The sequence below is a fragment of the Salmo trutta genome, chromosome 28 (assembly GCF_901001165.1).
Source record: "Salmo trutta chromosome 28, fSalTru1.1, whole genome shotgun sequence".
Classification (NCBI taxonomy): domain Eukaryota; kingdom Metazoa; phylum Chordata; class Actinopteri; order Salmoniformes; family Salmonidae; genus Salmo; species Salmo trutta.
Window position 1 is genome coordinate 17,460,516 of NC_042984.1, and position 16,613 is coordinate 17,477,128.

General features: G+C 47.6%; 1 protein-coding gene across 2 annotated transcripts in view; it reads right to left on the bottom strand.

Moving 5' to 3' along the window:
* Positions 1–16,613, bottom strand: part of LOC115165645 (plexin-A2) — a 361,064-nt gene that overhangs the window by 120,101 nt on the left and 224,350 nt on the right. For both annotated transcript variants that reach the window (XM_029718900.1, XM_029718901.1), the window contains exons 6-7: positions 3,761–3,884; positions 1,382–1,535 (exon numbers count right to left, since the gene is read on the bottom strand). In XM_029718900.1, the coding sequence (XP_029574760.1) occupies positions 1,382–1,535; positions 3,761–3,884 (278 nt within the window). The remainder of the gene's footprint in view (positions 1–1,381; positions 1,536–3,760; positions 3,885–16,613) is intronic.

Below are 16,613 nucleotides of genomic sequence, written 5' to 3' on the forward strand. Positions count from 1 at the left end.
TTTATTTTGTTTTGAGTGTTCTTTAATACATTAAGATGATGAGCACTTTACCCGCTGCGCCTTGGTCCAATCCTTACGACGCCTATGACAAATTGACAAGAAAAGTATCGTCCAACCCATTGAGTATCTCACTACACCATATCTCACTATGCCATGTCTGGAAGAATGCAGACAGACGGGTTAAAAGTAAATTTACATTGTAATACTTCTATCAGCCAACTTTCTAACTCTGCCCATAACTTTTGGACTATATAGCCTTCCCAGAAGGCCTGGGTTATTGAGTCATTGTTAGTTTTACACTAAGACAGGACTCTGTTGTGCTGTAGAATATGTGTAATAAATGTTATACATTCATTTATTCTGGATTTTCGTAAAATTGTTAGTTACATTTTGTTAGGCTCTCTGCAATGTTTTCTCTCTGCATATCTAACTATCTTACATATCATATGAATATATTTTCTGACTCAAATAGGGTTCCCTCAAGATTACTCTGAAGTTTCTTGATATGAAACTTTTAAGTAATGAAAATATCTACATTGGTCTGTCCAAAATAGCATTTTAATTCTGTCATGGAAATAAATGTATTTCCTGTTACCAAGTCATCTTCAATATGTACCCACTGTTCCTTTTTAGTGCATTTAACTATATGTCCCAAGAAAAAGCCTTGGGTAGCGAGTTGATACAATTCCAAGACCGGAAGGTTAAAACCACCCGCAGACTTAGGAAGATGTACACCATCTTGATCAACACAACCTTTACTAGCCTATCATCCCTGAGCTACTCCTTGTGTACCTCCCCATTATCAGTCTATCCTACCCTGTACCTCTACACTGGCCTCAGTGCTGTGTTAGCCCCATGTGAGGGCAGTAATGTGGGCAGCTCTATCCGGACACAGGCCCTGGTCATCCATCCTCCAGGTTTCTTAATGAGGCCAGGGCTGGGGTGGAGCACACTCCCCAGCCAGGGGGACTGGTCTGCGGGCAGGGGGAGCTCATTAGGCTGCCTGGACCACCACCCACGTGAGGGTTTGGATCGATGATGGGACCAGATGTTGGATTAGTGAATGGAGACCAGTGTGTGTGTTAGAGAGTGCAGACGGACAGAGGGAACATCGAACATCTCATTAACACACGACTCTACAGGAGCTTATAAATAGCAGAGAGAGGGAGGAAAAGAAGGAAGTGAGATAATGGCTGTAATGCCACAGCCTGCTGCTGTACTGGGTAGAACTGTATGGCTCAAAGCCAACTATCACCTTGACTTTAATGGCAGTTCATCTAAGTGAATCTAGCTAGTATGGAATCGTGGAACATAATTGTTTTCCATTGGTGATTGTAATTGCCTCGTTCGCCAGATACATCAGGTGCATGTGTGTATCTACCTTGGTCAGCAGGTATGAGAGGAACATCCTTAGCGGAGGGGGACAGACAGACGATCTGGTTACCGCTGACCTGTCCCTCCACCTCTGTCAGGTTTCCAAAGGAACAGGTGATCCCAGCTGCCAGGTCTGGGACATCAGACACCTTCACCAGCAACTGCATAGAGAGAGGTAGAAACCACCAATTACACCTCACATAGGAACAACCACACATTACACCTCACATAGGAACAACCACACATTACACCTCACATAGGAAAAACCACACATTACACCTCACATAGGAACAACCACACATTACACCTCACATAGGAACAACCACACATTACACCTCACATAGGAACAACCACACATTACACCTCACATAGGAACAACCACACATTACACCTCACATAGGAACAACCACACATTACACCTCACATAGGAACAACTACACATTACACTTCACATAGGAACAACCACACATTACACCTCACATAGGAACAACCACACATTACACCTCACATAGGAACAACCACACATTACACCTCACATAGGAACAACCACACATTACACCTCACATAGGAACAACCACACATTACACCTCACATAGGAACAACCACACATTACACCTCACATAGGAACAACCACACATTACACCTCACATAGGAACAACCACACATTACACCTCACATAGGAACAACCACACATTACACCTCACATAGGAACAACTACACATTACACTTCACATAGGAACAACCACACATTACACCTCACATAGGAACAACTACACATTACACCTCACATAGGAACAACCACACATTACACCTCACATAGGAACAACCACACATTACACCTCACATAGGAACAACCACACATTACACCTCACATAGGAACAACCACACATTACACCTCACATAGGAACAACCACACATTACACCTCACATAGGAACAACCACACATTACATCTCACATAGGAACAACCACACATTACACCTCACATAGGAACAACCACACATTACACCTCACATTTCAGTGCACACAAACTTCAGCAGTCTACATGTGACACAGTGTGCGTACATTGTACTGCCTGTCACTACATTTGAATAGCTAGTTTGTCCCTTAGGGCCACCATACAAGAGCAATGCAAAATGTGTTACGTTGTGATAATTGGTTGCTACTGTATTTCACTACCATACTAAAGAGTGGGTGGGAACTATCTAATAACCAGCTGTAGCACACATTTTATTTGTGTTTTTGTCTTCCTCTTCAGTTCATAGGAACACAAAAGATACATGAAACACAAGTAAACACATGTACACACACACACACACACACACACACACACACACACACACACACACACACACACACACACACACAGAGAGAGAAAGGCGTTTGAAGTCGTTCTCTCTGGAGTGTAGTGTGACAGAGGCTAGAGCGAGCGCTCAGCAGCTCAGCCTATAAATAAATGTATTCTGCACACCGCTCTCCAGCCGCTCTCCAGCCAGTGAAGTGAGGGAGCCTGGGTAATTATCAGTGTGGCATTTCAGAGGCATGTTCTATTAGCTGTTATTTTGGGCCGTTGCTGTTTTAAGTTTTCCTTTCGTTTTATCTGGCGCTAAACACCACAGGGCTAGAGGGATCAGGAAGGAGAGAAGAGAGAGAGACAGACAGAGAAAGACAGAGAGGGAGAGAGATAGACAGAGAGGGAGAGAGATAGAGAGAGAGAGAGAGTATCGTCCTAGTATCGTGGTACTGGTATCGTGACAACACTACCAAAGACGGTTTAGAGACCTTGGTCAGGAGGGACAGGTGTCTGTATTCCCATGTGCTGCCGTTCCAAGTAGAGCACAATGTAAGAGTGTTATTGTGTGTGTGTGTGAAAGTGTGTGTGCATGGCTGCATGCATTACTGAGCTGAATAAAAAAGAAGACAATAGCAGCTTGTCTGTTTCAGTCTGCCCATGTTGACTTACTGTACTACTCAGTACACTATACTTTCACTCCCACACACACATCTTGGCACACAAAACAAAATGTTGGACACAGGGGAAGCATATGCACACACATACACCCACACAGTGCACTTATCAGACACAGAGGACGATGTTCATGCATATGTGTTCATCTACAATACACTATTACTCTGGAATAGATTGAGAGAGAGCTCCAGCTCTGTAAAAACCTGGTTTCAGATGATACCATAACTACCAGCTGGATGCTGACGGTGTGTAGGGCTAGTGTGGTGTGGTTGAGTAGGGGAGTGAGTGTGTGTGTGTGTGTATATATGTGTGTGTGTGTGCGTGTGTGCGTGCGCGTGCGTGCTTATGTGTGTGTGTGTGTGTGCGTGCGTTCGTGCGTGCGTGCGTGTGTGTGTGTGTGTGTGCCTGCGTTAACTCACTGGCACGCTGGGCTCTGACACTGCAATGCTGTCTGGGTACACCGTGGCCTTCACACACTGAGAGAGAGCAGCAGTGAAACGGTACGGCTCATCTGCACGCTCACAACGGTCCTTCTGAGAACACCTGTATACACAGACAGAGAAGAGGAGAGGGGGACGGGGAGGAGAGGAGAGGGGGACGGGGAGGAGAGGAGAGGGGGATGGGGAGGAGAGGAGAGAAGGACGGGGAGGAGAGGAGGACGGGTGGAGAGGAGGACGGGGGGAGAGGAGGACGGGGAGGAGAGGAGGACGGGGAGGAGAGGAGGACGGGGAGGAGAGGAGGACAAGGAGGAGAGGAGAGGGGGACGGGAGGAGAGGAGAGGGGGACGGGAGGAGAGGAGAGGGGGACGGGAGGAGAGGAGAGGAGGACGGGGAGGAGAGGGGGATGGAGACGGGGAGGAGAGGGGGACGGGGAGAATAGGAGAGGGGGACAGGAGGAGAGGAGAGGGGAACGGGGAGGAGAGGGGGATGGGGACGGAGAGGAGAGGGGGACGGGGGGAGAGGAGAGGAGGACGGGGAGGAGAGGGGGATGGGGACGGGGAGGATAGGAGAGGGGGACGGGGAGGAAAGGAGAGGGGGACGGGGAGGAGAGGGGGACGGGGAGGAGAGGAGGACGGGGAGGAGAGGGGGACGGGGAGGAGAGGGGGCGGGGAGGAGAGGAGGACGGGGAGGAGAGGAGAGGGGGACAGGGAGGAGAGTAGAGGGGGGCGGAGAGGAGAAGGGGACGGGGAGGAGAGTAGAGGGGGGCGGGGAGGAGAGGGGGACGGGGGACGGGGAGGAGAGGGGGACGGGGAGGAGAGTAGAGGGGGGCGGAGAGGAGAAGGGGACGGGGAGGAGAGTAGAGGGGGGAGGAGAGGGGGACGGGGGACGGGGAGGAGAGGAGAGGGGGACGGGGAGGAGAGGAGGACGGGGGGAGAGTAGAGGGGGACGGGGAGGAGAGGAGAGGAGGATGGGGAGGAGAGGAGGATGGGGAAGAGAGGAGGACGGGGAGGAGAGGAGGACGGGGGGAGAGTAGAGGGGGACGGGGAGGAGAGGAGGACGGGGAGGAGAGGAGGACGGGGGAGAGTAGAGGGAGACAGGGAGGAGAGGAGGATGGGGAGGAGAGGAGAGGAGGATGGGGAAGAGAGGAGGACGGGGAGGAGAGGAGGACGGGGAGGAGAGGAGGATGGGGAAGAGAGGAGGACGGGGAGGAGAGTAGAGGGGGACGGGGAGGAGAGTAGAGTAGAGGGGAACGGGGAGGAGAGGGTTAATGACTGGTGTAATGGTATGCATATATCTAACAGCAGTAGCTCAGTGTATCAATGAACACTTTTCAGATTGCCTGACTCCTAGACCTTCTAATGGTGGTAGCAGGCTTAGTAACAGGTTGACCACTATGTTGAGTGTGGAGTCAAGGCATGGAGAGAACACTGTACAATAGAGCAACAAGATGGCTAGTCTCCCACATTGCCAACCAACCAAGTCACTCACTACAATGTTAAGTAGTATGAGTACTACATCAAGCATTTACACAGCACAGGAACAAATGAAACCCTGTCTGCTTATAAAGGATCATAATCAGTGGCGACCCCTCATTCAGGGCCCATCTGTTTTGAGCCCCACTTGTTTAAAAACATAAAATAAAATTGTTGTTTTGCATGTAATTCTGGCATTTATTCGTGTCACATATCAGTTTAGCAAACAATGTAAAAAAGATCCTTGACTTAATAAAGCAGCATACAAACTTGGTTTTGTGCCAACAAAAATAAGGGGTTAAAATGTGTCCCAAAAAACATACATTTATCCTGAGCTTTTTATACCTTCTAGACATAGGACAAACACTTCAAAACCTTATTCCTCATGGTTTATTTATTTATTTGACAGTCTTTTTTGCCATTTATAAATGTGTTATTCAATGCGTTTCTATGTGCTATAGTAGTAAAGGCCAAATTCTATATTTTACACAAAAAAAAGATACATAAAGGGGTCCTAAAATTCAAAATCAAATAGCTAAATCATCCATGGTATGATTTCATATCCCCCTTAGACTTTTAGAGGTGAAGGGTAGCCTACATCATGCACGGTCCAAAACAAACACCCTTAAAAGGAAAAAACCTGCACACGCAACACAATGGGACAGAAAAGGTTGAATGCATTGGCCATGCTGTCAATCCAGCATTACTTCAAGTTCATCCAGAGAATACCAGACTTTGATGATAAAGTAATTGAGATGCTTTCCCAGAAGAAGGACCGCCACGCCACCTTCCTTTTCAAGTGAGCACAACAACGGTGAGTCCAAAGATATATATTGTATGCTGCTGCATAAATGATGTAATATGCTAGGGAAATATGTATACTGTAGCTAAGAAAGTAACACTAAAGCGAAAAACTCACCAGAAGCGGGTGGGCGGAGCAAGCAGAGCAAGGCAGGTGGAAAGGACGGGACAGGCAGAACAGTGACTATATGCAAGCAGGATAGTCCATATATCTTCATTTATCTTTCCTGATAGCAATGTTGTTTATCCATAAGTGGATGAATTGGTCTAAATTTAGCATGTACATTAAAGCCTCAACTCTTAGCTACCTCTTCCAATTAAAATGAGCTTGAAAAAAAGTGAATAAGTATTTGTGCTTTGTTTATGGGACCACAGCGGCAGCGATAAAACGCAAAAACAGAGGCACGTTCTAATTGAGCGAGGCGTCATAGCGGACATCCCGCCCGCCCAGCTTCGGTTGGATCATTATAATTCAAAACAATGCCTTCTAAAATAAATCACAATCATGCCTCGCACGCTTGCCTTTGGTGAGTTTAGGCCATAAGTGTATGTTGTGTAGTAAGCTGTTAGTAGCCTATGTGTCTCACCCTGGGAATTTGGTCCCTCTTCCCCTCAGAACTTAGCCTACTGTTCTGACTTGGTGTACAGGGAGAAAACTGTAAGAACAGCCCATGTTCTGAAATTTGTCGTTGTCCATTTTAAAAGTGCTGAACAAATAGGCATATAGGCTACGTCCGTCTAAGCTCGTTCAAGTTTTAATCGAAATTACGGCTTGCCTCTTGTCCGCTCATCATTCCCTTATACCATAGTTTGTACAGCTCCATTGTTATATTGCTTATATTAGTATCTTATTCATCATTTCAGGCAATGTTAGAGTAACGCATTTCCTTGTTTTGATTACTTTGTGTATTATAAGGAAGGCATAAGGAAGGCATACTATGTAATGTTGTTGGGTCTGTAACCACAACCTGGTCTCAGAGCATTTCGTATTATTCTGTACGTAAAATCCGAGACACTCCCTTGAGTATGATATGTTACGTTTTGTGTTGAATATATTAATTTGTGGATGTACATCACCCATTTCGTATGATATGTTACGCGTTAGAATTATTTTTATATGTTACGAATTTACAAAACGTATGATATGTTACAAATTCTAGCTAGGCGACTCGGTGGCTAACATTAGCTAGCTGGCTAATGGGTTAAGTTTAAGAGTTAGGTTAGGGTTAGGGGAAAGGTTAGTTAACAAGTAAAGCAAAGTAGCTAAAAAGTAGTAAGAAGTTGAAAAGTTACTAATTAGCTCAAATGCAAAAATGTAAAGTTGTCAGTGTTGAGATTTGAACTTGCAACCTTTGGATTGCTAGATGTTCACGTTATACACCCACCCATCCCTTAAGTAACCATACCAAACGTAACATATCATACTCATTTGAGTGTCCCGGCTTTACCTTTACTATGTTACGTCTATTCTATGAGGCCAGGCTGGTTACCATGTTTGCCAGTGACAGCCTCTTCCAATTCAAATATTTTTGTTCAACAAAAAGTTCAGTAATAGACCCATGTAATTCCAGTACATGCTAAGGTTGTTTTTATTTGCACAATGCTCTGTCGGTGTGTCGGTATTCAGTATTGTCTACAAAAGTGGATCCTCGTGATTGCATTTTCCTTCCTCTTTAGAACAAATAATTAAATACTTCAAATGGACAGGCAGGGAGGGAGGCAGGCAGTGAGGGTGCTGTTTTATGCATACATCATGGTACAGGTACAGTTAGACAGACCAACCTGAGAGGTCATTAAGCTGACAAAAGTCCTGCATGTTGCGTAATCGTACTGAAGGTAGCTAAGGAGTCAAGCGCAGGAGAGCAGAGATGTCAATGTGGCGTCTTTAATAGGCAAGTCCCAAAACGGTACAGGTACAAGGTCCATAAACGCCCGAGACAATGGAACACACAGTTACACACGGAAGGAGGAAAACAACACTCCTACTATACTTAACACACATGAATAAACTGAGGAAAGAAACCTCCACGAGCAACATGAAAATAACCCCACACAAACCTAAGCGGGGAAACAGGGGTAAATATACACACAGAAATGAAAGCAAATGAAAACCAGGTGTGAATGAATCAAAGACAAAACCAACAGAAAAGGAAAAATGGATCGGTAGGCCAGCGACGCCGACTGCCGAGCACCGCCCGAACAGGGAGAGGAACCACCTTCGGTGGAAGTCATGACACTGCATTGATTTTACTGGGGGGGGAGTTGTTGCCATGGTTTCAGGAGACAGCCATTATCTATGTGTAGTTAGAGGCTGACCTCTTGGCTATCTCATTAGCTGAAGTGCATGCTTCTGAATGTTGACTAAAGTACATACCCCCTCTCTCCTCTCCTCCCTCCCTCTCCCTCCATCTATCCATCCCTCTCTCCCTCCCTCCACTAACCTGTCACTCAGTCTCTCCAACACTTTGTGTGGGATCACTCAGATTCCTAATGGGGTCCATATGGAATGCACACATACTAAACCAGGACACGCCAACCCAGTTACTGGAGAACTACCGTCCTGTAGGGTTTCATTCCAACCCTGTTACTGGAGAACTACCGTCCTGTAGGGTTTCATTCCAACCCTGTTACTGGAGAACTACCGTCCTGTAGGGTTTCATTCCAACCCTGTTACTGGAGAACTACCGTCCTGTAGGGTTTCATTCCAACCCTGTTACTGGAGAACTACCGTCCTGTAGGGCTTTCATTCCAACCCTGTTACTGGAGAACTACCGTCCTGTAGGGTTTCATTCCAACCCTGTTACTGGAGAACTACCGTCCTGTAGGGTTTCATTCCAACCCTGTTACTGGAGAACTACCGTCCTGTAGGCTTTCATTCCAACCCTGTTACTGGAGAACTACCGTCCTGTAGGGTTTCATTCCAACCCTGTTACTGGAGAACTACCGTCCTGTAGGGTTTCATTCCAACCCTGTTACTGGAGAACTACCGTCCTGTAGGGTTTCATTCCAACCCTGTTACTGGAGAACTACCGTCCTGTAGGGTTTCATTCCAACCCAGTTACTGGAGAACTACCGTCCTGTAGGGTTTCATTCCAACCCTGTTACTGGAGAACTACCGTCCTGTAGGGTTTCATTCCAACCCTGTTACTGGAGAACTACCGTCCTGTAGGCTTTCATTCCAACCCTGTTACTGGAGAACTACCGTCCTGTAGGGTTTCATTCCAACCCTGTTACTGGAGAACTACCATCCTGTAGGGTTTCATTCCAACCCTGTTACTGGAGAACTACCGTCCTGTAGGGTTTCATTCCAACCCTGTTACTGGAGAACTCCTGTAGGTTTTCATTCCAACCCTGTTACTGGAGAACTACCGTTCTGTAGGGTTTCATTCCAATCCTGTTACTGGAGAACTACCGTCCTGTAGGGTTTTATTCCAACCCTGTTACTGGAGAACTACCGTCCTGTAGGGTTTCATTCCAACCCTGTTACTGGAGAACTACCGTCCTGAAGGGTTTCATTCCAACCCTATTACTGGAGAACTACCGTCCTGTAGGGTTTCATTCCAACCCTGTTACTGGAGAACTACCGTCCTGTAGGGTTTCATTCCAACCCTGTTACTGGAGAACTACCGTCCTGTAGGGTTTCATTCCAACCCTGTTACTGGAGAACTACCGTCCTGTAGGGTTTCATTCCAACCCTGTTACTGGAGAACTCCTGTAGGTTTTCATTCCAACCCTGTTACTGGAGAACTACCGTCCTGTAGGTTTTCATTCCAATCCTGTTACTGGAGAACTACCGTCCTGTAGGGTTTCATTCCAACCCTGTTACTGGAGAACTACCGTCCTGTAGGTTTTCATTCCAACCCTGTTACTGGAGAACTACCGTTCTGTAGGGTTTCATTCCAACCCTGTTACTGGAGAACTACCGTCCTGTAGGGTTTCATTCCAACCCTGTTACTGGAGAACTACCGTCCTGTAGGGTTTCATTCCAACCCTGTTACTGGAGAACTACCGTCCTGTAGGTTTTCATTCCAACCCTGTTACTGGAGAACTACCGTCCTGTAGGGTTTCATTCCAACCCTGTTACTGGAGAACTACCGTCCTGTAGGGCTTCATTCCAACCCTGTTACTGGAGAACTACCGTCCTGTAGGGTTTCATTCCAACCCTGTTACTGGAGAACTACCGTCCTGTAGGGTTTCATTCCAACCCTGTTACTGGAGAGCTACCGTTCTGTAGGGTTTCATTCCAACCCTAATCTAGTACACCTGATTCTAATAATTAACTGGTTGATAAACTGAATCAGTTACAACTGGAGTTGGAGCGAAAACCTAAAAGCGGGAAGCTCTCCAGGAACACGGTTGGATAGCCCTGTACTGAACACACAGACCCACACACCCACGCATGCATGCACACAGAGACACACACAGACACACAGTCACACACACTTATAGAGCCTTGTTCTAGCATCCCATCAGTGTGGTGAGGCATTGAATAGCTCTCCAGAGCAGCTGAAGGCAGTAAAGGCAGCATGACAGCACTACGTAGCCAGGTCTGTAAGCTGAGCCCTGTCCAAGGTGATGAAATAGAGCAGACCTCAGTCAGTCAGTCAGTCTGCTGGTCAGTCAGTCAGTCAGTCTGCTGGTCAGTCAGTCAGTCAGTCAGTCTTCTAGTCAGTCAGTCAGTCAGTCAGTCAGTCTGCTAGTCTGTCGGTCTGCTAGTCAGTCAGTCTGCTAGTCAGTCAGTCTGTCAGTCTGCTAGTCAGTCAGTCTGCTAGTCAGTCAGTCAGTCAGTCAGTCTTCTAGTCAGTCAGTCAGTCAGTCAGTCTGCTAGTCAGTCAGTCAGTCTGCTAGTCAGTCTGCTAGTCAGTCAGTCAGTCAGTCAGTCAGTCAGTCAGTCAGTCAGTCAGTCTTCTAGTCAGTCAGTCAGTCAGTCAGTCAGTCTGCTAGTCAGTCAGTCAGTCTGCTGGTCAGTCAGTCAGTCAGTCTTCTAGTCAGTCAGTCAGTCAGTCAGTCAGTCTGCTAGTCAGTCAGTCAGTCTGCTAGTCAGTCAGTCAGTCAGTCAGTCAGTCTGCTAGTCAGTCAGTCAGTCTGCTAGTCCATCAGTCAGTCAGTCTGCTAGTCAGTCAGTCAGTCTGCTAGTCCATCAGTCAGTCAGTCTGCTAGTCAGTCAGTCTGTCAGTCTGCTAGTCAGTCAGTCTGTCGGTCTGCTAGTCAGTCAGTCTGTCGGTCTGCTAGTCAGTCAGTCTGCTAGTCAGTCAGTCTGTCAGTCTGCTAGTCAGTCAGTCTGTCAGTCTGCTAGTCAGTCAGTCTGCTAGTCAGTCAGTCTGCTAGTCCATCAGTCAGTCAGTCTGCTAGTCAGTCAGTCAGTCAGTCAGTCAGTCTGCTAGTCCGTCAGTCAGGCAGTCAGTCAGTCAGTCAGTCAGTCTGCTAGTCCGTCAGTCAGTCAGTCTGCTAGTCAGTCAGTCAGTCAGTCTGCTAGTCAGTCAGTCTGCTAGTCAGTCAGTCAGTCAGTCTGCTAGTCAGTCAGTCAGTCAGTCTGCTAGTCTGTCAGTCAGTCAGTGGTGTGAGCTCCATTGAGACACAGAGGTCTAAGGCACTAGTTCCTTGATGGGGGGTAGTAATGGTGGTGGCGGACTAACCTCTAGGTCCTCTACCACCGCCTCTCAGCCTCCCTCTGCTCTAGACAGGCAATTACGCTGTCGTCTCTGCCACGGCAGGTTCCCCGACACACACACATGCACGCACACACACACATACACATCTCTGTCGCTGTCTCTCTCTCTGGCCCTGACAGGAAAGGCAGGCGACAGGTGGAGATTTCCGCTCCTCTCCTTCCACCTCTCCCCTCCTCCCTAACCTCCTCTCTGGGCTCAGTGGAGGTGTGGCCGGAGGCAGGTTGATTGCAGCTCCTTCCCGCCAAGTGCCATGTTTAAAGACACGGGGAGTGTCTGTTATCGGACAGAGAACCACCATACCCTTGGAGGGGCGAAGGGAGTTTAGATTAACAATATCAGATGCAAGCGAAAGGAATGAAGGGATGGAGAGCAACAGGGAGCGAGGGAGGGAGGGATACTGTATGTATGGTGAATATTTTATGGTGTTTAATATAACAACAGGTCCACCATCCAAAGATTAAGTAGGTCTACTGCATCATCTGTTATGTCACAGGATCGGCTGTCTCCTTCCCTCTGATACTTCTAATGTACTGTCTGTATTGCCTCAGCTGCTGGGATGGACTCCTGTCTGGGGACTCTGTGTACATGTATGTAGTGAGGCAGACTGCGCAAAGCTCCCAATACGCACAGATAACATCATCACACTCTGCCATCTTGAATGATTACTGAGGACCCTGGCTGAGCTGCTGTGGGCTGAGCTGCTGTGGGCTGAGCTGCTGTGGGCTGGGCTGCTGTGGGCTGAGCTGCTGTGGGCTGGGCTGCTGTGGGCTGAGCTGCTGTGGGCTGAGCTGCTGTGGGCTGGGCTGCTGTGGGCTGAGCTGCTGTGGGCTGGGCTGCTGTGGGCTGAGCTGCTGTGGGCTGAGCTGCTGTGGGCTGGGCTGCTGTGGGCTGAGCTGCTGTGGGCTGAGCTGCTGTGCTGTGCTGAGCTACATTTCCCTCCAGAACACCCAGATACTCAACAAGCTCTCACAGTCTCACTGCAGAATTAGATGTTTATCCACGTTTCTCTAAACGTCAAATTTCGAAGTATTTTTGACACCCTGGGTTGCTCCTGCTGCCCTGTATCGTTCCATTTCGCCAAACGTCAAATTTAGAAGTTACGGGTTAAGTTTAGGGACTCATTCTGAATGGTTAAGGTAAGGGTTAAGGTTTGTGATAGTGTTAAAACAAAAAGTTTCGCCCCTCATTCTGAATGGTTAAGGTAAGGGTTAAGGTTTGTGATAGGGTTAAAACAAAACATGTGATCAAACCTGCAACCTTCTGATCCAGAGTCATGGGATTACACCTATCCTCCATCCCCGTCCACCACGCCCTAACAAAACCCAAGCCTATCCTCCAACCCCGTCCACCACGCCCTAGCAAAACCCAAACCTATCCTCCATCCCCGTCCACCACGCCCTAGCAAAACCCAAGCCTATCCTCCATCCATCCCCGTCCACCACGCCCTAGCAAAACCCAAACCTATCCTCCATCCCGGTCCACCACGCCCTAGCAAAACCCAAGCCTATCCTCCATCCCCGTCCACCACGCCCTAACAAAACCCAAGCCTATCCTCCAACCCCGTCCACCACGCCCTAGCAAAACCCAAACCTATCCTCCATCCCCGTCCACCACGCCCTAGCAAAACCCAAGCCTATCCTCCATCCCCGTCCACCACGCCCTAGCAAAACCCAAACCTATCCTCCATCCCGGTCCACCACGCCCTAGCAAAACCCAAGCCTATCCTCCATCCCCGTCCACCACGCCCTAGCAAAACCCAAACCTATCCTCCAACCCCGTCCACCACGCCCTAACAAAACCCAAACCTATCCTCCATCCCCGTCCACCACGCCCTAGCAAAACCCAAGCCTATCCTCCATCCCCGTCCACCACGCCCTAACAAAACCCAAACCTATCCTCCATCCCCGTCCACCACGCCCTAGCAAAACCCAAACCTATCCTCCATCCCCGTCCACCACGCCCTAACAAAACCCAAACCTATCCTCCATCCCCGTCCACCACGCCCTAACAAAACCCAAACCTATCCTCCATCCCCGTCCACCACGCCCTAACAAAACCCAAGCCTATCCTCCAACCCCGTCCACCACGCCCTAACAAAACCCAAACCTATCCTCCATCCCCGCCCACCACGCCCTAGCAAAACCCACACCTATCCCCATCCCCGTCCACCACGCCCTAGGAAAACCCACACCTATCCCCATCCCCGTCCACCACGCCCTAGCAAAACCCAAGCCTACTTGATGGTAATAGCTTTCACTGTTGCCCCAGTGGACGTTTTTGAAGGCCTTTCCCGACGTCCTCAGGACATGGATCGACGTCCAATTTCAAAGTCAATCTTGAACAATCTCCTTGAGATATTAGTTCAAATTGAGTGTTTGAGACTCTTTGTTGCGTGCTGCTACCTCCCTGATGTGTGTGAATATCCATTTAAATGGAGGCAGCGGGAGGGAAAGAGCCGTTCAAAGAGTCAAAAATTCAAACAATAACAATCATACATAAACAAGACAATAAACAGACTCACACACATTTCAACAAACATCACTGACATCCCATCTGCTCAGACTCACATGTTCCGCAACCATACACATCACGTATGTCTCACACACACGTTTAGTTATTCAGACTGACTCATGTTGCACTGAGGGTTGCATTTCTGAGGCACAAAAATGGCTTTTGTGATCTCTGTGTCAGAGAGGAGCGATAGAGAGCAGAGGAAGAGGAGAGAAGAGAGAGAGAGACAAAGATTGTGAGCAATGGTAAGAGATGGAGGAAGAAAGAGTAATGGAAAGAGAGATGGAGGGAGGGAGAGAGAGAGAGAGAGAGAGAGAGATAGAGAGATGGAGGGAGGGAGATATGTCAGGCTCCTCTAACAGGCTCCTCTCATGGGGTACCAAATGGGTTTATTAATAATTGGCTTATGAGTAATACAATAATTGGATCTCCTCCTCCCTCCCACCCCTCCACCTTACTGCCCATCCTCCATGTCTCTGGCTGTAAATTAAGTGACAGGGATGGAGGGAGGGAGGAGGGAGACTGGGCGTAAGATAAAGCTGACATGATCCCAGCCTGGTTTCCATATCAAACCCATCTCCATGGTAATAATGCAGTAGGTAAATATGCCGTCATCATTAATAATAACGGTACTGTGTCTCTGTATGGCTCAGATAGATTCATGGCTCTATTGATATGTTGGGCATGTTTGTTGATCGAAATCTCATTAGCAGTTCATTTGGGAGAGAGATTGATGCAGTGCCAGTACCCAGTTCTGACTACGGAACACAATGTTAACCTGGCCATTAGACACACAGAGAAACACCCTCAATACAGCCATTATCATCACTGGCCTAATTGATGTTAGCATTGGAAACAAGTGGACATTGTATGCTTTCTGTGCTTTACATCGTTCAGAAGCGCTCGTTAGTGAGAGGCTACTGCAGAATGTCTAGGACTGCATTTAGGCTTACTGGAGTCTATAGGACTACAGTTAGGGCTACTGGAGTATATAGGACTACACTTAGGCCTACTGGAGTATATAGGACTACACTTAGGTTTACTGGAGTCTATAGGACTACACTTAGGCTTACTGGAGTCCATAGGCCGACACTTAGGTTTACTGGAGTCTATAGGACTATACTTAGGCTTACTGGAGTCAATAGGACTATACTTAGGCTTACTGGAGTCTATAGGACTATACTTAGGCTTACTGGAGTCCATAGGCCTACACTTAGGTTTACTGGAGTCTATAGGACTATACTTAGGCTTACCGGAGTCTATAGGACTATACTTAGGCTTACTGGAGTCCATAGGCCTACACTTAGGTTTACTGGAGTCTATAGGACTACACTTAGGCTTACTGGAGTCTATAGGACTATACTTAGGCTTACTGGAGTCCATAGGCCTACACTTAGGTTTACTGGAGTCTATAGGACTACACTTAGGCTTACTGGAGTCTATAGGACTATACTTAGGCTTACTGGAGTCCATAGGCCTACACTTAGGTTTACTGGAGTCTATAGGACTATACTTAGGCTTACCGGAGTCTATAGGACTATACTTAGGCTTACTGGAGTCCATAGGCCAACACTTAGGTTTACTGGAGTCTATAGGACTACACTTAGACTTACTGGAGTCCATAGGCCTACACTTAGGTTTACTGGAGTCTATAGGACTATACTTAGACTTACCGGAGTCCATAGGACTACACTTAGGCTTACTGGAGTCCATAGGACTACACTTAGGCTTACTGGAGTCAATAGGCCTACATATAGGCTTACTGGTGTCTATAGGACTACACTTAGGCTTACTGGAGTCCATAGGACTACACTTAGGGCTACTGGAGTCTATAGGACTACACTTAGGGCTACTGGAGTCTATAGGACTATACTTAGGCTTACTGGAGTCTATAGGACTACACTTAGGCTTACTGGAGTCCAAAGGCCTACACTTAGGCTTACTGGAGTCAATAGGACTACACTTAGGCTTACTGGAGTCCATAGGACTACACTTAGGGCTTACTGGAGTCTATAGGACTACACTTAGGCTTACTGGAGTCTATAGGACTACACATAGGCTTACTGGAGTCAATAGGACTACACTTAGGCTTACTGGAGTCCATAGGACTACACTTAGGTTTACTGGAGTCCATAGGACTACACTTAGGGCTTACTGGAGTCTATAGGACTACACCTAGGCTTACTGGAGTCTATAGGACTACACTTAGGCTTACTGGAGTCCATAGGACTACACTTAGGGCTTACTGGAGTCTATAGGACTACACTTAGGCTTACTGGAGTCTATAGGACTACACTTAGGCTTACTGGAGTCCATAGGCCTACACTTAGGTTTACTGGAGTCTATAGGACTATACTTAGGCTTACCGGAGTCCAT